Below are 24,107 nucleotides of genomic sequence, written 5' to 3'. Positions count from 1 at the left end.
GGTCTGCAGCTTGCAGAGAAGGGGACTAAATATTACATAATTGGATGGTTTTCCTCCATGGTTCTGAGATACATAAATACGGTTTTCTTTGTGATATTATGATGTTTTGCATGATATCAGAATTATCTAGGTAATGCAGGTCCTGTGGGCCTATTATCTATTTTAATCTTGGAAGATTCAAATGGTACTGAATTTCTTTCTATGAAGACTAAGGAAAAACCTTATTTTTTGGGTCAGTATCACTTGGCTGAAATTGATGATACAATCTAAAACACAGCAATACAACTTTTAGATACTTTAATTATACAAAACATTTTACTAGAAAAACTCTTTAGAGAATGTTTCTGTCAACAGGTATTAAACTTAAACATACAATTAAACAATGTGGCATATCCGATCATGTGTCCGTAACCTATATAATTTGTCAAGGCAACTGATGTCAATAGTTTAGAATTATCACAGACTTTTAATTCTTTTATCATGACAATAAAATTATGAGCCTCATTATCCAGTCTCCACTAATCTGGTGGTTCTATTACCCAGTCTCCACTAATCTGGTGGTTCTATTACCCAGTCTCCACTAATCTGGTGGTTCCATTATCCTGTCTCCACTAATCTGGTGGTTCTATTACCCAGTCTCCACTAATCTGGTGGTTCTATTATCCAGTCTCCACTAATCTGGTGGTTCCATTATCCTGTCTCCACTAATCTGGTGGTTCTATTACCCAGTCTCCACTAATCTGGTGGTTCTATTATCCAGTCTCCACTAATCTGGTGGTTCCATTATCCTGTCTCCACTAATCTGGTGGTTCCATTATCCAGTCTCCACTAATCTGGTGGTTCTATTACCCAGTCTCCACTAATCTGGTGGTTCCATTATCCTGTCTCCACTAATCTGGTGGTTCCATTATCCTGTCTCCACTAATCTGGTGGTTCCATTATCCTGTCTCCACTAATCTGGTGGTTCTATTTTCCAGTCTCAAATAAACTGGCCGTTCGATTTCCAGTCTCAAATAAACTGGCCGGTCCATATTCCAATCTCCACTTATCTGGTTAATCCACTATTTAGCCTCCAATCCAGTCATTTCGTTATCCAGCTTCCACCAATCAAGTCACAGACGAGACATCTACACTTAACACAATGTTGCCATGGAAATCCAACCATATCACAATCTGATCTTTTTTCACTGGCTCCAGTGTATTTAGAAATATTGCAAAATCAATTTATAAAGTGTTACATGATTTTCTTTCGTGGAATATTTATATATTTGAAAACAGTGTAAGATCACTTTTTAAATGGGTTCCGAGCTGTCAAACTCGCGTACATCCACCACATCCATTAAAGGAATTTGACACTAAGTGGAACAAGGTCATGTTTTATCAGTTAAGAAGTAAAGCATTTACAATGTGATGGGAATGTATCCAAATACAGGTTAGGACTAAACTTCACATCTGGGATTAGGCAAACATACATCTGTATTATACTTCCATCACACTCAAGGTCACTTAGGGATGTCAAGGTCACTTTGACCACTTTCCATAGCCAGGTCGTATACCTCGATAGTTTATCACATCTACTACAACTCCATGTTTAAATTCATTCCACTCCCGCTTTAGTTCTTGGTGCATGTATTCATCCTGGATGTTATCCTGAAAAGTGAGAGAAAAGTAAGTGTACATGTATGTCACAGTAAAATACCCAGTGTTGGACACTGTGTCTATATCAAATGTTGTTACTGATATACAGGTTACATGTAATGGTGTATGGTCAATCTAAATGTATTTCACCTCAGCCTACTAGATATATGTCTTTATTACATTCTTAACAGTGAAATATCAAAAATTATTCATTATATTACTTTTTCTGATCTGACCAATCAGAACACTGCATACAAACGACAATGGGGAAAACTGTGATTTGCATATTACGTCATGTTATATGAGGTCACAATGCAAGATAGAATACATAAAGTCACTATTTGGCAAACATTTGAGCCATTGACAGGGGACCAAAATGAATGGGAGAGTTTGAACTGCCTCGGTATATTTTGCTATAAAATGTAATAAACAGAATAGCTAACAGTATCTTTAATAATACCAAATATGCATTTGTGAAAAATATCAAAATATAAGCCACACTTGTGAAATATATTTGGTATTACTGAAGACACTGTTAGATATCCTCTATATATTATTGTATAATGTGAAAAAAACATAATTTTATATACTTTCTGATCTGACCAATCAGAACACTGCATACAAACGGCAATGGGGAAAACTGGGAAAATTCTTCCTTTGCTATGTGTAAGAGTGAGGTAGCACTATAAAGTTGGTATCAGTTCCGCTCTACCACCTGGAAACGAGCATTAAATGACTTTTGCTGTTGATACAATGCAAAACCATAACTTGACAAGAGTTATCTACCTTTGACAGATTGCCGAAAGTCCTCACGTTTGATTGCTGGAATAATTGGATTGTCACTTCATCAAGTTCTGTAAAGACAGACACATATGTAAAAGTTAATAATAAACCACAATCTTTCGGATGTTTATCCCAACTCCTAAATTTGAAAACCTCTAATGTAAAATATAATACTAGTAGACAGATATCAAACCCAATTAATTTGTCTACATCTCCCTATAATCCCAAGGTCACAGTTATTTGCCTTGGGCATATATAGATTCTCTCTGGTTTTATTATTCCCCATACACTGGTAGAATATACTCTTCTTTGATATCCTCTGATGTCATCACACTGATGTACACATAGATATGTACTTACCTTCGATTTTCTCTGGTTTTATTATCCCCATTTGTACATTGGTAGCTGTCACTATAGAGCAGGTGATTGGTTCATCCAGGAGAATACTCAGCTCAGCAAATGACTCAGAACCATTCAGCTTTCCCATCACAACCTGTTTGGTCTTCTTTTCCTGTAAAAAGTTCATGTTTAAGCCCTGATTTATATATTAAGGTCCAAGGAACCTCATACTTCAGCTATAAGTGAGAATTGTACGTACTGTAACTTCAGCTATAACTGAGAATTGTACGTACGGTAACAGTGCAACAGTAAATGTGAAGTGTTACTTATGTTTATGGAGAAAAATAATTTTCCTATAAATTGATTTGTTTTTGAGATTGTTAATCTGCTATGAGGGCTGATTGATAAGCTGTGGGCCTTGTATCGAAGGATTTGAATTTTGCCAAACATATGTTTTATATTTCAACATAATCCCCTTCAGTATCTATACACTTTTGCCAGCAGTTTTTAAGAGCATCAATGCTACTTTTATAGAACTCCTTTTCTTGACTGTTCAGAAAGTCATCCACTGCATGTTAGGGTTAGGGTTAGTCTGATGGATTGAGATCAGGTGAATAAGACAGATGCTCAATCAATTTAAAGCTACAATCGTGTATGGCAGCCATGGCAATGACAGACACTTTCACCCTAGCCCCAACCCTAACCAATTTTATCCATTTTGTAAAAGCCGCTTGTCTTGTTTACTTTAGAGTGCTACCTCGTCAATATAAACAATCCAAATGAGACCAGTCCTTGGGTACACGGCCCTATATAGTCAAGAGAATAGTAGGACTTAAAAAGAACATCATTGAGTACCTCCTTCAATACAAGACTCACAACTTATCAATCCGCCCTCGTATCTTCATCAGATAAGATACTTATAATTAAAAGATTTGTCATTGACTGAGATTACATACCCTTCGTCCATTTTTCTCCGACATGACTTCTACTTGCCGGAGGACATGACACTCCCCAGATTTAATAAAGCCTATGTATGGAGCTTTGTACCCCTCACTGGCAACGACTGTAAAATACAACAGGAATATACCATACTTTATCTTACTGCACATAAAACATACAACATACAGATATCATACATGTACTTCATCTTACTAGGAACAGGATATCTACCTCACTCAATACACAGTACTGTATACTTACTGGTGTTGGGGGGACATGATATCTACCTCACTCAGTACACAGTACTGTATACTTACTGGTGTTTGGGGGGACATGATATCTACCTCACTCAGTACACAGTACTGTATACTTACTGGTGTTGGGGGGACATGATATCTACCTCACTCAGTACACAGTATTGTATACTTACTGGTGTTGGGGGGACAGGATATCTACCTCACTCAGTACACAGTACTGTATACTTACTGGTGTTGGGGGGACAGGATATCTACCTCACTCAGTACACAGTATTGTATACTTACTGGTGTTGGAGGGACAGGATATCTACCTCACTCAGTACACAGTACTGTATACTTACTGGTGTTAGGGTGACATGATATCTACCTCACTCAGTACACAGTACTGTATACTTACTGGTGTTGGGGGGACATGATATCTACCTCACTCAGTACACAGTATTGTATACTAACTGGTGTTGGGGGACATGATATCTACCTCACTCAGTACACAGTACTGTATACTTACTGGTGTTGGGGGACAGGATATCTACCTCACTCAGTACACAGTACTGTATACTTACTGGTGTTGAGGTGACATGATAACTACCTCACTCAGTACACAGTACTGTATACTTACTGGTGTTGGGGGGACAGGATATCTACCTCACTCAGTACACAGTACTGTATACTTACTGGTGTTGGGGGGACAGGATATCTACCTCACTCAGTACACAGTACTGTATACTTACTGGTGTTGGGGGGACAGGATATCTACCTCACTCAGTACACAGTACTGTATACTTACTGATGTTGGGGTGACAGGATATCTACCTCACTCAGTACACAGTACTGTATACTTACTGGTGTTGGGGGGACATGATATCTACCTCACTCAGTACACAGTACTGTATACTTACTGGTGTTGGGGGGACATGATATCTACCTCACTCAGTACACAGTACTGTATACTTACTGGTGTTAGGGTGACATGATATCTACCTCACTCAGTACACAGTACTGTATACTTACTGGTGTTGGGGGGACAGGATATCTACCTCACTCAGTACACAGTATTGTATACTTACTGGTGTTGGGGGGACAGGATATCTACCTCACTCAGTACACAGTATTGTATACTTACTGGTGTTAGGGGGACATGATATCTACCTCACTCAGTACACAGTACTGTATACTTACTGGTGTTGGGGGGACAGGATATCTACCTCACTCAGTACACAGTACTGTATACTTACTGGTGTTGGGGGGACAGGATATCTACCTCACTCAGTACACAGCACTGTATACTTACTGGTGTTGGGGTGACAGGATATCTACCTCACTCAGTACACAGTACTGTATACTTACTGGTGTTGGGGGGACATGATATCTACCTCACTCAGTACACAGTACTGTATACTTACTGGTGTTGGGAGGACATGATATCTACCTCACTCAGTACACAGTACTGTATACTTACTGGTGTTGGGGGACATGATATCTACCTCACTCAGTACACAGTACTGTATACTTACTGGTGTTGGGGAACAGGATATCTACCTCACTCAGTACACAGTACTGTATACTTACTGGTGTTGGGGGACATGATATCTACCTCACTCAGTACACAGTACTGTATACTTACTGGTGTTGGGGTGACATGATATCTACCTCACTCAGTACACAGTACTGTATACTTACTGGTGTTGGGGGACATGATATCTACCTCACTCAGTACACGGTACTGTATACTTACTGGTGTTGGGGGGACAGGATATCTACCTCACTCAGTACACAGTACTGTATACTTACTGGTGTTGGGAGGACATGATATCTACCTCACTCAGTACACAGTACTGTATACTTACTGGTGTTGGGGTGACAGGATATCTACCTCACTCAGTACACAGTACTGTATACTTACTGGTGTTGGGGTGACAGGATATCTACCTCACTCAGTACACAGTACTGTATACTTACTGGTGTTGGGGAGACAGGATATCTACCTCACTCAGTACACAGTACTGTATACTTACTGGTGTTGGGGGGACAGGATATCTACCTCACTCAGTACACAGTACTGTATACTTACTGGTGTTGGGGTGACATGATATCTACCTCACTCAGTACACAGTACTGTATACTTACTGGTGTTGGGGGACATGATATCTACCTCACTCAGTACACAGTACTGTATACTTACTGGTGTTGGGGGGACAGGATATCTACCTCACTCAGTACACAGTACTGTATACTTACTGGTGTTGGGAGGACATGATATCTACCTCACTCAGTACACAGTACTGTATACTTACTGGTGTTGGGGTGACAGGATATCTACCTCACTCAGTACACAGTACTGTATACTTACTGGTGTTGGGGGACAGGATATCTACCTCACTCAATACACAGTACTGTATACTTACTAGTGTTGGGGTGACAGGATATCTACCTCACTCAGTACACAGTACTGTATACTTACTGGTGTTGGGGTGACATGATATCTACCTCACTCAGTACACAGTACTGTATACTTACTGGTGTTGGGGAGACAGGATATCTACCTCACTCAGTACACAGTACTGTATACTTACTGGTGTTGGGGGGACAGGATATCTACCTCACTCAGTACACAGTACTGTATACTTACTGGTGTTGGGGGGACAGGATATCTACCTCACTCAGTACACAGTACTGTATACTTACTGGTGTTGGGGGGACAGGATATCTACCTCACTCAGTACACAGTACTGTATACTTACTGGTGTTGGAGGGACAGGATATCTACCTCACTCAGTACACAGTACTGTATACTTACTGGTGTTGGGGTGACATATCTACCTCACTCAGTACACAGTACTGTATACTTACTGGTGTTGGGGGGACAGGATATCTACCTCACTCAGTACACAGTACTGTATACTTACTGGTGTTGGGGGGACATGATATCTACCTCACTCAGTACACAGTACTGTATACTTACTGGTGTTGGGGGGGACAGGATATCTACCTCACTCAGTACACAGTACTGTATACTTACTGGTGTTGGGGGACATGATATCTACCTCACTCAGTACACAGTACTGTGTACTTACTAGTGTTGGGGGGGACATGATATCTACCTCACTCAGTACACAGTACTGTATACTTACTGGTGTTTGGGTGACATGATATCTACCTCACTCAGTACACAGTACTGTATACTTACTGGTGTTGGGGTGACATGATATCTACCTCACTCAGTACACAGTACTGTATACTTACTGGTGTTGGAGGGACAGGATATCTACCTCACTCAGTACACAGTACTGTATACTTACTGGTGTTGGGGGGACATGATATCTACCTCACTCAGTACACAGTACTGTATACTTACTGGTGTTGGGGGGACATGATAACTACCTCACTCAGTACACAGTACTGTATACTTACTGGTGTTTGAGGGACAGGATATCTACCTCACTCAGTACACAGTACTGTATACTTACTGGTGTTTGGAGGACATGATATCTACCTCACTCAGTACACAGTACGGTATACTTACTGGTGTTGGGAGGACAGGATATCTACCTCACTCAGTACACAGTACTGTATACTTACTGGTGTTGGGAGGACATGATATCTACCTCACTCAGTACACAGTACTGTATACTTACTGGTGTTGGGGGGACATGATATCTACCTCACTCAGTACACAGTACTGTATACTTACTGGTGTTGGGGACAGGATATCTACCTCACTCAGTACACAGTACTGTATACTTACTGGTGTTTGGGGGACAGGATATCTACCTCACTCAGTACACAGTACTGTATACTTACTGGTGTTGGGGGGGACATGATATCTACCTCACTCAGTACACAGTACTGTATACTTACTGGTGTTGGGGAACAGGATATCTACCTCACTCAGTACACAGTACTGTATACTTACTGGTGTTGGGGGGACAGGATATCTACCTCAGTCAGTACACAGTACTGTATACTTACTGGTGTTGGGGAACAGGATATCTACCTCACTCAGTACACAGTACTGTATACTTACTGGTGTTGGGGGACAGGATATCTACCTCACTCAGTACACAGTACTGTATACTTACTGGTGTTGGGGGGACATGATATCTACCTCACTCAGTACACAGTACTGTATACTTACTGGTGTTGGGGGACAGGATATCTACCTCACTCAGTACACAGTACTGTATACTTACTGGTGTTGGGGGACAGGATATCTACCTCACTCAGTACACAGTACTGTATACTTACTGGTGTTGGGGGACAGGATATCTACCTCACTCAGTACACAGTACTGTATACTTACTGGTGTTGGGGGAAGGGATATCTACCTCACTCAGTACACAGTACTGTATACTTACTGGTGTTAGGGGGACAGGATATCTACCTCACTCAGTACACAGTACTGTATACTTACTGGTGTTGGGGAGACATGATATCTACCTCACTCAGTACACAGTATTGTATACTTACTGGTGTTGGGGGACAGGATATCTACCTCACTCAGTACACAGTACTGTATACTTACTGGTGTTGGGGGTGACATGATATCTACCTCACTCAGTACACAGTACTGTATACTTACTGGTGTTGGGTGACATGATAACTACCTCACTCAGTACACAGTAGTGTATACTTACTGGTGTTGGGGGTGACATGATATCTACCTCACTCAGTACACAGTACTGTATACTTACTGGTGTTGGGGTCACAGGATATCTACCTCACTCAGTACACAGTACTGTATACTTACTGGTGTTGGGGGGACATGATATCCACCTCACTCAGTACACAGTACTGTATACTTACTGGTGTTGGGGGACATGTTATCTACCTCACTCAGTACACAGTACTGTATACTTACTGGTGTTGGAGGGACAGGATATCTACCTCACTCAGTACACAGTACTGTATACTTACTAGTGTTGGGGTGACAGGATATCTACCTCACTCAGTACACAGTACGGTATACTTAATGGTGTTTGGAGAACATGATATCTACCTCACTCAGTACACAGTACTGTATACTTACTGGTGTTGGGGTGACAGGATATCTACCTCACTCAGTACACAGTACTGTATACTTACTGGTGTTGGGGTGACATGATATCTACCTCACTCAGTACACAGTACTGTATACTTACTGGTGTTGAGGGACAGGATATCTACCTCACTCAGTACACAGTACGGTATACTTACTGGTGTTGGGGGGACAGGATATCTACCTCACTCAGTACACAGTATGTATACTTACTAGTGTTGGGGTGACAGGATATCTACCTCACTCAGTACACAGTACTGTGTACTTACTAGTGTTGGGGGGGACAGGATATCTACCTCACTCAGTACACAGTATTGTATACTTACTGGTGTTGGGGGGACAGGATATCTACCTCACTCAGTACACAGTACTGTATACTTACTGGTGTTGGGGGGACAGGATATCTACCTCACTCAGTACACAGTACTGTATACTTACTGGTGTTGGGGTGACAGGATATCTACCTCACTCAGTACACAGTACTGTATACTTACTGGTGTTGGGGGGACAGGATATCTACCTCACTCAGTACACAGTACTGTATACTTACTGGTGTTAGGGGGACATGATATCTACCTCACTCAGTACACAGTACTGTATACTTACTGGTGTTGGGAGGACAGGATATCCACTCGATCAATTCCGCCACCTGTAGCAGAGGCTGGCGAGGCCATAGTTTGTACTGGCCACACGACAACAAGAGATTCACTTTTTCTGTGTGCTCTCTCTGCTTGATTTGCTGTAAAGAGATGTGAATATATGTTTGTATAATGAACATCACTGTTGAATAAATGTAGATGGCAAAATTAAAGGAATAGAGGGCAAAGATATAGGATTCATTCATCAAAAACCAACATTTCGATATCAACAAGTAACCTCAAGGGTATTTGGATAATTTCTGTTAGTGTTGGAAAAATATATGAAACAAAAAAGAAAAAAGTTTTTTTTTTTTTGTCATAGTAGAAAAATATTAGTCATATTTTCACTGTAAAATCTTATTCACTGGTAATAATGTATAATGATAGACATCTCACCTCTATGATTCTGTTGTAGTCTGCCCCGGAAATCTTCATGAATTCACAGTTGGGTTCGTTTGTTATTACACTAAATGGTCTGAAGAGCAGAAAAAAATATTTTCTTTAGGTTAATCATTTCACAAGTTTTTTTAAGAATAGTTTGCATAAGATCAGCCATATCATAATGTAGTCGCATCAATACTGTAGCCTGCATCACCAGAATTTTACATCATAAAAACCCTCGTATCATACAGATATACATGTATAGACAGTGGGTTGAGAACCTGCACCAAGTCCCTGTGATTTAGATAATCTCGTATATAGATTTTGATTAATCTCTCTAATTTCACTTTACTTGATCAGTATCATTAACTTGATATTTTGGTGATGTAAGGAATTAAGGTATATCAAAGGACACCATTTCTACACAAAAGACGATCAACTAAAAAGTTTATTTTTTAATCTCATGAAGAGACCAGAACTGGATTTATAGAGACTTTGTTTGAGTTCATAGGATAATAGTAGCTCACAGTTATAAACAGAGTGTCAAGGAATCTTACTTATTGCCTTTGTCATCTTTCTCGTGCTTTTTCAATGTCCCAAACACGTCTCCTGCTCCTAGCTGGAAAGTAAAACAGCACACCATTATAATCAAACGTTGACAGTCTGATACTGAATCTTTACAGTCATCCACTCTGAACATCTGACTAGCTAATCTGTCCAGTAACCTTTAGGTGGTTTATGTACAATGATGTTGCCTTGTGTTTACTTTACAATAGTTAACACATTGCTGACTCAGACAGAGGTACTTGAAAAAGGTGACCTATTATTATTATATAAAACAGAGACATGTATTTTTTTCCCGAAAATACCGATGAAATTTGAAATCAATTGTAGATCGAACTGGTCAAGTAATAATGACTCACAATTAGAGCTCCATCGGATTCGGTCTTGCGTGACTTGGGTGAGCCTGGAACACCGTTCTCGTTGACATTTTCCATGTCGTCAAGATACGGGTGGCTGGTTGGAGATACAGTTCCCCGTAGTACCATATACACACTAGTATTACCAAACACTACAATAACAAGCATAAAGGATAACAATATCAACATGTGATACCATGATATTCCAAATATACATGTAGATACCATGATCATAGACAGTTACATCTTATGATACATGATATTCCATATATACATGTGATACATGATATTCCATATATACATGTGATACATGATATTCCATATATACATATATATACCACAAAAGGCTGTTACACCTTATGATATTCCATATAGACGTGTGTTCATGTTGGTGTGGTCTTTAAAGACAGGTATCTGTTATTTAGATGTGGTCTTTATAGACAGGTATTTGTTATTTAGACGTGGCTTTGAAGTCAAGTTTAAATACTACTGTTTGACAATACCATACCTGAAAACCCTGGGTCTTTCCACTGCTCACACACTGCCACGACACAGAGCTCCTTAAGGACTGTGGGTGGGAATTTATCTCGGAAAAAGTCCATTGTTTTCAGAATGGAAAACATCTTATCATTTTCTGACGCTGTTCTTTCAAATGGCCTGAACAAAAGATAGGTATATATATAAATATATATATATATATAGTCATAAGTATTTCTGGTCCAAAGTGGTGCTGTGATATACAAAGGTACATGTATTTAGTAATTTTAGTGAGAATCTTAAGGAAGACAAATACCTTTGCATTATAAACACATGCATGTACTCATTGCACTTTTAACACTTAGGAAATTGCTGAAACTGCAAATGAATTATTATATTTTACTCACAACTTTTTCAGAAGTTTCCTGAGTGTCCTCAGGTTGGATTTGTAGATAGCCTCTGGATGTTCACTCTGACGATGTTTGTGTAACAAGGGGAGATAATCTCGAATGTCGTATGTAATTTTGTCTATAGGATACTCTTTCCTGGTCATCATCTTATCAGCTTCTGTTGTCTTTCCTACAAATTAAAAAAAGGTTAAAACAACTGACAATTTGTGTATCTAAAGTTTTCTGGTCATAAAGGTGTACTAATACCTTCTCATACTTTGACAATATATTTGTAATTGTATCATGTTTATGACTTCATAATCAGCTAGTTTAAAAATCTTGTATACCATCCCACAGTTTCTAACGTTTTATATATCATATTGTGTTATTTTTCACAAGACCCATTTTATGTTTAATGAGAAAAAAAATGTTCACTTTAGGATAGCTTTGAAATGGTGATGGTCTTTTAGAATGTTCCAAGATATGACGTAATTCCTTATAATTTACCTGTTGCTCTGTGAGTGACAGTCGATATTGTTGACTTTTGCTGTTCACTGAAATATAGCATACATATGACTGGTTTAAATGCCATTAATTCTTTTTCAAAATAAAAACCAAAAGACATGCAAAATTGTTGAACCTTGAAATATCAATGTTTTACGTAAAAATTGCAATGAGATAATATATTTACTAGCTGTTTGATTGATTAAAGATTGACCACATAATATCACATTAAAATATCTACTGGATTAAACACATTGTTCAATCACTATGTAAATCAAAGGTAAGTTCTAAAGAGTTTATGAAACATGAGCTGATCACAATTTTTGATTAGGCTTTAATTTGGTATATTTACAGTCGTTTGGCAGCATGGACTGGAAAACCAGCCTTTTTCTCTGGTTTGACGAACATCAGGTGATAACTCTTCATAAATACTTCATGTGCATCTTCAGCAGATTCCTCATAGTCTCTGAAATAGTTTGTTTAGATATACAAAATAAGAAATAGATGCTACTGGGGGACAAATACTTCAAAATGAGATTCTACTGTATCTAATACATGTATTGCAATCCACTTGATCCAAAATGTATCCATGTATACTTTTGTCTCATATATTTAACTAGTGTGAATAGAGGAACTTTTATACCATAGTCTTTCTTATACAATTCAATGTATGGAGGAATGAAATTGAATATGAAATACATGGAGATATTGGAAAACAGGCTTAAATCCCGAGTTCTCAAATAAATGAAACATATGACTATCAAATTCTGCACAGAAGATGTGTAAAATCCAATTATTATAAAATTGACTTACCTTCCTTTCAGTCCCTCTAAATTATTCAGCCACTTTAATTTTTCATAATCGATTGTTGGGGGCTTTTCACTGAGATCTGGCACTAAAAATTAATAAGAAAAAAGTGATGGTGGACAAATATTCCAAAAACAAAATATTGATAAACTTACATGACATAATTCCATGGATAGGTGGTTGCTTAATCAACATATATGCTCATAAGTAACAGTAATACGCTGCTCACAGATGTTGAAGGGGATAAACAGGAAAACAATAGAGGAAATAAGAGATTTTGTCAAAAACAGATATGTAGGTGCATGGATTGGAGCCACACAGGAGTGTGTTCAGACTCAGGTCATAGTCCTAATTAACATTGACGACTTATCACACTCAACAATGGTTTTAAAATGTTTGCAGAAGATGCCAAACTATACAAATTATTTTCACGAACAAAAAAAACCCAGACATTTTTCAGAATGATATAGATAGGGTACTGTACATGTATGTAAATGGGCAGACACCAGCAGGCTTGATTATGCAACTTAATTGACACAGAAAAATGCATAGCCTACATCAGAAAAAAACACATGATATAAGATAACTCAAGACAGGATGAGACAGCAAATCAAGTTGTACAAAAAGTGAAAGCTGATACACATACATAATGTAGCAAGTTCAGGGATTATGTATTAAATTCTGCTGTGCCCAAAGCCAACAAGCAGATACATTCATACAGGTAGCTGCGATTGCATAGTCTTACCGGGAAACACCATTTTATGTATTTTCTCGGTTAGAACGGAGGAGATCGAGCAAGATTATTTGTACTAATATGAACATAATAAACACTTACAGTTATTCTTTTTATTTTTGGAATGATCTCGTCCCCAAGCTGGACGTCTGAGACTGTCCTCCAGTTTTACAAGCGCCATCGTGAATATCTTATTTACTAAGATTACCGGTGATATGCATCCAATTAATTATCGACGGGCACCTGTTCATGTCACCGCCATATTGTTTACATTCGAAACACCACTGAGCAACAGACCGTAGTTTCGTATCAAATCTTGTGATTCTTGTAAAATATGATAAAATATTACGCGATCATTGATGAATGTCAAAAAGATGTCTATTCAAACAATATTTTGTTGCATTTGTTTCAATCAGTTTAACATCAAGAGAAATACTTTACTTTACATTCAGGATTAGCTTTACTTGTTATCAAACAATATGGCCGAATTTCCTGACTTGGGAAAACACTGCAGTGTACAGATTTGTCAACAACTAGGTAACACTTATTTAATATTATTTTGAATTCTCATATATAACGGCATATAAGATTTAGCCCTATTGCATCCTGTTTACGAAGACCATGTTCCTATGACATTGCCGATGAAGGCAAACAGGTGGTGTAGTCCTGGCGAAATAGCAGACGACGACAACTAATTGCTTTGTTACAAACATTATATTTGATTTAAACATAGTTTTATTGTTAAATATAACAACAGGAATAGGACACAAGTTATCGCAACTTAAAACGCCTTCTTCCAATAATCATTATGTACATAATATGAATTTACAATATAATACAGTATATAAAATTTGTATATGATGTAAGAAAAGACAGAGATGAGGGACAGAATGAAAAGTAAATATGTTAATGCCAGTTAATTGAGAGAGAGAGAGAGAGAGAGAGAGAGAGAGAGAGAGAGAGAGAGGACCTAAAATCGATTACTGGATTTAATAAAATTTTGAACATATTGAAAAATATAGCCATTTTGTTCATCAGATAGTTTAGGAGAACCCCAGAGAATAACATTAAGAGTCACATTACAATAGCGGGAGAGATTATCAAATAAAGTTTCACGCTCTCTTCTGTACAATATACAATCAAAAAAATAATGATACACGTTTTCACACTCATTACCACATGCACAGGTTGTATCATTAATTATATTTACTCTATACAAATCATAGTTTAAGCTACTACAAACATGTCTTAACCTTGTGTGTAAAACATTTAATTTTCTATTTCCAGTTAGATAATAAATAGGTAATATATCACGATTGTTTTCTATTTTGGATTTAAATCTACTAATGGATGGCTGTTCTCTGATATCAATAGGTAAATTATTCCATAACCTAACAGAAGATGGGATAAAGGATTCATAAGAAGTAGACAATCGAAAATTTGGAACGGTATAGTTTTCTTTATTTCTAACATTATACGAATTACGTTCACCTACTCTTGGAGGAAGAAGATTGCTGAAATAGGAAGGAGTTAAATCATTGTGGAGTTTATACATCATTGAAAGTTTACGGAACTTTCTTCTTTCAGATAAAGGTTGGAGCTGGGATTCTTTATATAGAGATTGTTTGCTAGAGAAAGATGGCATGCCGGTAATGATTCTTGCTGCCTCAAGTTGAACTTGTTCTAGTTTATTTACATCTGCCAGAGAACAACCATCCCATACCTCACAAGCATATTCCAATACAGGCAACACAAATACTCTATAAATTCGTAATAAAGTTTTTCTACTCAACAAAAATTTGAATTTCCTTAACACCGATACTTTTTTCATACATGTTTTTATTATTTCTGCTATGTGCAGGGACCACTTTGCATCCGAACTGAAAGTCACACCTAAATGTCTATGGTTACTAACTAGTTTCAAAGTTTCTTCTCCAAAAGTAAGGTTCAAGGGTGGAATATTTTTTGAATTTGTTATTAGCAATACATCAGTTTTTTGTGGGTTAAATTTAGTGAGCCAGTCTTGAGACCATTTATTGAGTTTTTGCAAGTCATTATTAAGAGATCTTTGAATGTCTAAAAGAGATGATGAAGAATACATTAACGAAGTGTCATCAGCAATTACATACTCCCCTTGCACCGGTGTTATATACTCCTCCCCCACAGATCTTACACAGCAATGTTAATTATAGTTTCAGAGTCCCTACATGGGTGGCAATGTAACAGAACACATGATTAATTTAAATCGCTGCCTCTGCTAGGGATAAAAAATTATGGCTAACTCGTAACCTTTCCAACCCGTACCCAAACAAACTCGTACCCAAAATTGGCGAACTCGTACCCAACGTTGGCGGAGTCGTACCCAAAATTGGCGAACGGCAGAACGATTTACCCAAAAACACCCAAAAACTACCAAAAACACCCAAAAACATCTCACAACATCAACAAAAAATTGATATGTATATATTAACATATCAAATACAGCACCTCTTTTGTTGACTTATCGGCGACCCGACAACCCGGGACCTCTGGCTTACTAACTTTAACTAAGTCTTAGTCTTACACTCAGCCAATCAAGCTGATGAGAAAATCTCTTTCCCTGTTTTTAGTGACTTCCTGTCTTTAGTGACCATTTTTATCCTCTTAGCATTTCGCTATATTTTTGACCTGTTTTAAACGACTCCCTGTCTAACGACCTTGTTTTTATTTCCCCCCCCCCCCCTTACATAGCCAAAAACCTGTATTTAGCGACTTTGTTTACTGCTGAAGCTAATAATTGTTGTAAAACTTTGTAGTTAAGTAAATTACGTGATATTTGCATTTTGTACCAAACTTCTAAAAGCTAACTGGCAAAGTTGATATTATTTTTTTCATTTTTAGCTCACCTGGACCAAAGGTCCGGTGAGCTTATGTCATGGCGCGGCGTCCGTCGTCCGTCAACATTTGCCTCAACTCCCTACTAGTCAAAAAGTTTTTATTGGATTTTGACCCAATTTGATCAGAAACATTCTTGGCAGAAGGGGATCAGATTTTGCATAAATGGTGACTCTGACCCCCAAGGGACAGGAGGGGCGGGGGCCCAATAGGGGAAATAGAGGTAATGCCTTTAAATCGCTACTAGTCTTAAAGTTATGAATGGATTTGAACCCAATTTGGTCAGAAACATCCTTGGGGCAAGGAGAACAGATTTTGCATTAATGGTGGCTCTGACCCCCGAGGGGCCAAAGGGGCAGGGCCCAATGAGGAAATAGAGGTAATTCCTTTAAGTCACTACTTGTCATAAAGTTATGAATGGATTTGAACCCAATTTGGTCAGAAACATCCTTGGGGGAAGGGGAACAGATTTTGTATAAATGGTGACTCTGACCCCCAAGGAGCCAAAAAGGTGGGGCCCAATAGGGTAAATAGGGGTAATTCCTTTAAATCACTACTAGTCATTTAGTTATGAATGGATTTAAACCCAATTTGGTCAGAAACATCCTTGGGGGAAGGGAAACAGATTTTGCATAAATGGTGACTCTGACCCCGACGGACCAAAGGGGCGGGGCCCAATAGGGGAAATAGAGTTACAATGTAATTCCTTTAAATCGCTACATGTCATAAAGTTATGAATGGATTTGAACCCAATTTGGTCAGAAACATCCTTAGGGGAAGGGGAACAGATTTTGCATAAATGGTGAATCTGACCCCTGAGGAGCCAAAGGGGCAGGGCCCAATAGGGTAAATAGAGGTAATTCCTTTAAATCACTATCACTATCAGTCATAAAGTTATGAATGCATGTTGTAAAAACAATCCTTAAGGTCTTTCAGACCCCTAGAGAGTCTGGACTTAGTTATTTCTTTAAAGCAGTTGTGATCCCCACACTACATGTATAACCATATACACTCTTTATACAACGAATTGAACATGAACATTATTTTGACATTTGGTAAAATCCAACGAGGTGAGCAATACAGACCCCATGGGCTTCTTGCTTTTTACAGGATTGAACCATTAACAGGCATGGGGATATGAATTAAAATTCAGGTCATTTATACTTTCTTGAATAAAACCTAAATTCTGTGCAACCAATTGCCATAATGTCTGCAGTAAGGATCTCTGGGCAATTTTGAACGTGTGTTGATATCAGATACATGTATTAACAGGTAAATGACTTGAGATATATATATTCACTGTGATTCAGATGGTATTAAATGTGTATCTATGACTGATCAAGTATGGTTTAGATTAACATGATATGATCACACTTAGATAGTAGCATGTTGATTTAAATGTACAACATTGGCACAATACATCTGATTAATTTGTTATATTTTCTTTGCATGAGCTCGAGGCTGATAAATAATATTCAAATATGTCAAATAGAGAATTATTGACAGGGTGCTTATAATGTTGATTTCCCTATTTCAGATTTTCTACCCTTTGACTGTGATGGATGTGGGAAAACATTTTGGTGAGGATTAATGTAGTGAATAACAGTAGTTGTTATATTCCTGTTAAATGTTTATGTAATATGGATTGTTTTTGTAGTTTAAGGACTTGCTATAGATGTAAGTTAATGTAAACCAATCAGTTTGTAACCACATTGAAATTATACAAATGGACATAGTAATATTCTGACAACTGAAATTGTTAATCCACCCAGAGATTTATACATTTCACTTACTACCTGTAAAAAAGTAGATACATGTACAAGGAAAATATTTTACATGTATATCTATTAAATTGTGTTGATTTTGATAATGCATGTATGGGAAAGTTTGTATTGTCAAGACCAAATACTTCCTTGTGTTTGGTTTTATTTTAAAAATGAGTTTTATCCTGTACGTCATTAACAGTTATCCTTTATTTTGTAGTGGTGATCACAAGTTTCCAGACAACCATGAGTGTGACCAGGTATATATGATACAATGTTAAACTGATATATATTTTCATACAGTTTTTGTGTTTAATATTACATTGAATTGGTTTTAAGACAATTTTGTCAAAAATTATTTTAAGTTTGATTTTGATCATTTAAAAGAGATTCTATAAAAATCTTGATCGACATCAATTCAAGGTTGACAATGTTATAATCAGTAGATTATCTTAGCTATTGACACCTCAAGTGAAGATCTGAGATGCATGGTTCAGTCCTTACAAAGCTGTGTTGTCAGCATCTCGTCCCATTTGCTCTGGATTGAGTGTACTTGTGATGATACGAGTTGTGTACATGATTCAGTCCTTACAAAGCTGTATTATCATACCCCGTTTGGTCTGCATAGCACGTAACAGTTCAGATCTGAGATGTGTGGTTCAGTCCTTACAAAGCTGTATTGTCAACATCTTATCCAATTTGTACTGGACACATTGGGTAACATCTCGCTTGTCTGTTGTTCAACAAATTAGAAACCAGCTACAACTAAGAGACCACAAGACCACACTGGATGTTAATGTGTTAATCAACCAGCACCAAACAAAGAACAGAAATCATAATGGATTTATATCTTATAAATTTAGAATTGTAAATCTAGATTTTTGATTGCTTTTTATTAATTTGTATAAAACTAATCCTGCGAACCTTGTTTTTCCAGACGAACAAACAAACAGCCACAGGAGACTACAATGGGGATAAAAGCTACAGGTGTATGTTTGAAGGATGCCAGGGACGGGAATTAATGAACGTCACATGCATAGAATGTCAGAAAAACTTCTGTCTAAGGTAAGTTAATGTATATCTACTACATAAATATTTTGTCTTAAAGACCATAACTTACCTATTAGTGTGGCAAATTAATAAAAAATTATCCACCTTGACAATATGTCCTGCAATGATAATTAAGTGATGTTAATAGAAATATCTACACTTTTTACCCGAGCCTGAGTAGCCTTGATCATGTTTTTTGATCTGTCAGATCAGTCACCAATGAGTATTTACTGAAGGGATTACAGGTTTCCACTTAATTTGTTACTTTGTACATTTCCCAGAGCCCCACTCGATTTGCTCTTTTCTCAGAAGAGAAGCCTTCTAAGAAGATCGTGTTCCGTTATATGTAAATCGAGTAAACCGGTAGAATACAACCCAAAACAAACAAGTTTTTAAGTTTTCTCAAACACTATGACACAAACATGTGGATGTATGTGTCATAAATCCTTCTCTAGTGAAACTCATCACTCGCACACTTAAAACATGGTCGCCGCCATCTTGGAAGATAAATCTTCCAGCTTCGAGACGGAAGAGGTAGAAGATCTTCCAGAAGCAGAAGAGCTTCAAATCGAGTGACCGGAAGATATATTCTAGAATGAGAAGAGTGCAAATCGAACGGGGCTCGGGACATTCTGGTAAACTTTGGTACCAATGAATGTCTACCAAAGTTTGCCAAGCCCATGATTGATTTCAGCATCATTGCAGTGATTATTAGCAAACATGTTTATTTCCACTGGGGTTTAATTTTGCAGATTCGATAGGTAAACAATTTTCGTTGGGATAATTCAATGTGTAACTTTTTAGCCCACCATCATCAGATGGTTTATTCAAATTGCCCTGCGTTATGGTCCATGGTCCATCCAGAAACCATTCTTGTTAGGACTATTTCTCAGAAAGAACTAGATGGATTGTTCTCAAAATTTATATGTGAGTCCCCCTTGGTCCCTAGTTGTGCATATTGCATTTTGGGACCGATCAGAAAACAACATAGCCAACAGGCAGCCATCTTGGATTTTGCCACTTGAAACTTCATTATCAAATTCTTGAATTACTAAATTGCTATTTTGGGTCTTTCCCAAATTTGAATGTCAAGGTTCCCCTTGGTCCCTAGCTGTACATGCAAGTCTGTTTGAAAGAACTAAATGAATGACAAAGAGTATGGCCATCTTAGATTTTGACAATTGCATGTTGCTCCTGCTATATTGTGTGATATATAGTTGTTCAATGTTTTGGAAGGAAGAGTGAAAGAAGGGAAAAGAAGAAAAAAAGATCAGTCTTTTGTTTGACTGATATGGTTCATTCAATGGTAGGCATGTCAAGATCCCTCTGGGATCTTGTTTCTTTTGTACATGTTACATACATTTGTAAATACTACATCTATCACAAAACAATAAGCATGGGGGGGGGGGGGGGGGGGGGGGGGGGGATGAGTTTTGCGAGTTTCTCCATTTACAGCACATGTATATCCCATAAAAGCAGAGATTATACTGGAATTTCTGACATCGAAGAATAGATCAATCAGTCTGCCTCTTACCAGTAAATTCAAATTGATTTTAAAATTATTTCCTTTTTTTTGTACTGATAAAAAAAGTGGTGTTTTTTTTGTAATTTTCAGTCATCGTCATCAGTCTGATCATAATTGTGAAAATTAGAATTGAAAGAAGATAAAACAAAAACAGCTGAACATGTCCGTCAAATCATTGGTAGGTATATAATTTGTGATGCATTTGCTTTCAAAAATACTTTGTTGATGGAATAGAATTTAAATCAAATGTCATTCATTTAAGATAAAAATGAACACATAGTTATGACGTTTGATATTAAATCCCACAATGTGAAACCTTGTTCTTAGAGAATTACTGCTCCTAAAATCTGAAGTTAAGGGATTTTTTACATTTGAATTAGGATATAGATTTTGAAATAGTTTTATATGTTAAAACATAAAAAGACAATCACTAAATGATAAATATGTTATTTATGTCAATAATGGGGTGTTTTCATTGGTACAGTAACGAAGGTCCTACTTATTAAATGTTTACAGCTTCAAAATCAGCAAAACCACCACCTGTACGTTCAAAGGGAGGTAAGTCAAGTAAGACAGCAGCCAAAGTGGCCCTGATGAAGCTGAAGATGCATGCTGTAGGAGACAAGGGGATCCCTCAGGATAATAGGGTCTTCTTCCTAGTCCATCTTCCCAGAGAGACAAAGCATAAGTCCAAACCTATGTTCTTTTCCAAGGTAAGTAAATAGCATGAGTTCACCATTTTCCTCAGAAAAGATTGTTAACATCAAACTATTTTTAGTTATTTCATTTTAACAGGAGTTATAGACCTTGGAAAATAATGAATTATATGCTTCAACATACAACAAGTACTTGGCCATAGATGTTTAGGACCTTCATTAGTCAAAGATTGATTATGACGTAATATTAATGAGCATGCTAAACACCTTTATACTTGACCAAGAAATCACTTGAGGTTAGAAATACAGGAGATCTACCTGTTATGTAGGACAGTAGGAAGAATATGAGTTTTGTGAATACTTTGTGCGTTACAGTGGTCTATTCTCATGAAGTTATACCAACAATATAATTATAATCCACAGCAGTGCCAGAAATGGAAGTCATTTATATGTTGAAACAAACATGTTGTTAATTTGATATGAATTTTGTATTCAAGAAAGACAAATGATACTGATGTATTTCAGACTTGGACAATTGGAAGAGTTATTGACTGTGTTGCTGATTTTAGTAAGATTTCAAACTCTAACAACACAGGCAGTGAAAAGGTAAGGATAACCATATGTTGTACATTTCAAATTTAGAAAGGAAGGTCAGCTTGAGATCAGCTTTGCCCCATAGACCTAAACAATGATAAAAACAAATGTTGTGTCTTGAAGGGCAAGCGAGCTTTTGCTGTGGCACAGCGTCCGACGTCAATCGTCCAGCCATCCGCCCGCCGTCAATTTTTCCATTTAAACAACTTCTTCTCAATAACCAAGAGGCCCAGAGACCTAATAATGAATTTGACCTTCATTCAAGGTCAAAGGGGTCAAATTGGCTAAAGTTTTTAAATCACTTCTCAATAACCAAGAGTCCCAGGGAGTTGATATTGGTTCTGTAGCATGTTTGGATGAAGGGCTACCATCTTTGTTCAAATGAATGACCTTGACCTACATTAAAGGTCACAGAGGGCAAATAGGCGAAAAATCTTGAAAACAACTTCTTCTGAAAAATCGATAGCCCCAGAGACCTAGTATTTGGCCCATAGCATTCTGGGATGAATGACCTTGACCTATATTGAAGGTCACACGGGGCAAATAGGTCAAATTCTTAAAACTTCTTTTCAGTAACAAATAGTCCCAGGGGGTTGATACCAGGTCTGTAGCATGCTGGGGTGAAGGGCTACCAAACTTGTTCAAATCAATAGCCTTTACCTACATTCAGTGTCATAGGGGTCAAGTAAACCATGATTTAAATTCACAAGACTAAGAGTTCAATACGCCAACAGACTTAAGGAACTCGTGAAATAACTGCAGGGTCCATATATGAAAGGATTGCAGATGAGCGATTCAGGCCCATTCAGCCCTTGTTTTAAAATACCAATCCTTACTTTTCATGCTTGAAATTTCTTATTTCAGAAGTTAAGAATGTTCTTGCATGACTGTGGGGCATTGCTGGACACAGAATCCTCCCTGGAGCTCTACTTACAGGAGGAGACCCTGTTTAATGGCAGCTCGGTTATCCTGGAGAGTGTCGACTCGAACTGTTCTCAAATACACAATTTACAGGACTATAAGTCTTGACAGCAAAGTATCAATATTAAAGCTGCTTGTTATCCTTTTGTTATCTTTTGTTATCTTGTTTTGTCAAAAAAATCGTCTTTTAGATACATGTCATATGGCATGTCAAAATTTTGTTTGTGATTTAATTAAGTCGGGTTAATTAGCAGATTTGGTTTAGAGGTTTAACCTCCAGCTTTAAATGCAGACAGCAAGTGTTTTTTCCTTTCATAAAATATATGTAAACAAAGCACAGTGCCAACAAGCCTTTTGGATCTTGGAAAATCTTGATATATTTACGAAGTCTGTAGTAATGATATAAACCAGTGTAGCCTGTTGCTTGATTGTGTGAAGGACTTTCAAATTTGCAGAAAAAATACATTCACCCATTTGCTAGCCACAGATTGGAATACTGGTAAAAGTTAAAACATAAAAGCAGTTTCTAAATTAGCACAAGTCCTTGAGCAGCAACATCTGAATTGTAGATGGTGATAGTAGGGAATGTTCTATTTGTCTATGATGGTAATTAATTGGGGTAATTTAAAAAAATTATTCCTCTGTATAGTGGCAACATTGACACAAAGACAATTAATGAAATATTTTTCTAGCACTGTTCAATTACTGGTGAGCAATACATCCGAATGAGTCTCTTCTTGTAAATTCTACTGTAGTTCTAGATCTGCTTTTAATGAAATATAAACCCTTCATTTATACAATACAATGTACATGTAATCCTCTTTATCAAGATCTCCTAGCTAAATTAGGTCAAAGTGTAGTTCAAATACGATGTCCAAGGGAGC

At 37.5% G+C, this 24,107-nt stretch overlaps 2 protein-coding genes across 3 annotated transcripts; one reads left to right on the top strand and one right to left on the bottom strand.

Annotated features, from left to right (window-relative positions):
- Window positions 1-280: 280 nt before the first annotated feature.
- On the bottom strand, window positions 281-19,775 carry LOC117338410 (cyclic nucleotide-binding domain-containing protein 1-like). Of its 2 annotated transcripts, none has more exons than XM_033899766.1 (14): window positions 19,598-19,775; window positions 13,114-13,195; window positions 12,653-12,766; window positions 12,304-12,350; window positions 11,815-11,986; window positions 11,439-11,587; window positions 10,934-11,082; window positions 10,568-10,629; window positions 10,026-10,104; window positions 9,598-9,730; window positions 3,717-3,823; window positions 2,782-2,932; window positions 2,425-2,492; window positions 281-1,650 (listed from the first exon to the last, which is right to left on the bottom strand). In XM_033899766.1, the coding sequence occupies exons 3-14, from the start codon at window positions 12,724-12,726 to the stop codon at window positions 1,522-1,524; spliced, it is 1,320 nt and encodes a 439-aa protein (XP_033755657.1). In that variant the 5' UTR covers window positions 12,727-12,766; window positions 13,114-13,195; window positions 19,598-19,775; the 3' UTR covers window positions 281-1,521. The 2 variants fall into 2 exon arrangements, with proteins under 2 accessions (XP_033755657.1, XP_033755656.1); XM_033899765.1 differs by lacking the exon at window positions 19,598-19,775 and adding an exon at window positions 13,943-14,126.
- Window positions 14,287-23,374, top strand: LOC117338413 (AN1-type zinc finger protein 1-like). Its single transcript, XM_033899768.1, is given in 9 exon segments — window positions 14,287-14,377; window positions 18,252-18,294; window positions 18,698-18,737; window positions 19,415-19,542; window positions 21,143-21,168; window positions 21,171-21,230; window positions 21,569-21,765; window positions 22,234-22,314; window positions 23,167-23,374. Coding segments are annotated over 9 exon segments (798 nt in total). The 5' UTR covers window positions 14,287-14,319; the 3' UTR covers window positions 23,332-23,374.
- The last annotated feature ends 733 nt before the right edge of the window (window positions 23,375-24,107 follow it).

Source organism: Pecten maximus, chromosome 11, assembly GCF_902652985.1.
Source record: "Pecten maximus chromosome 11, xPecMax1.1, whole genome shotgun sequence".
NCBI lineage: Eukaryota > Metazoa > Mollusca > Bivalvia > Pectinida > Pectinidae > Pecten > Pecten maximus.
This window is presented reverse-complemented; position numbering and strand designations above follow the sequence as displayed.

Bases quoted from the DNA above. Each gene is read 5' to 3' on its own strand.
- LOC117338410 (XM_033899765.1), bottom strand. From the start codon at position 14,021: ATGGCGCTTGTAAAACTGGAGGACAGTCTCAGACGTCCAGCTTGGGGA. The intron at 12,767-13,113 runs GTAAGTCAATTT...AAACTATTTCAG, and splicing joins TTAGAGGGACTGAAAGGAAG to AGACTATGAGGAATCTGCTG. The intron at 9,731-10,025 runs GTGAGATGTCTA...ATCTCTTTACAG, and splicing joins ACTACAACAGAATCATAGAG to CAAATCAAGCAGAGAGAGCA.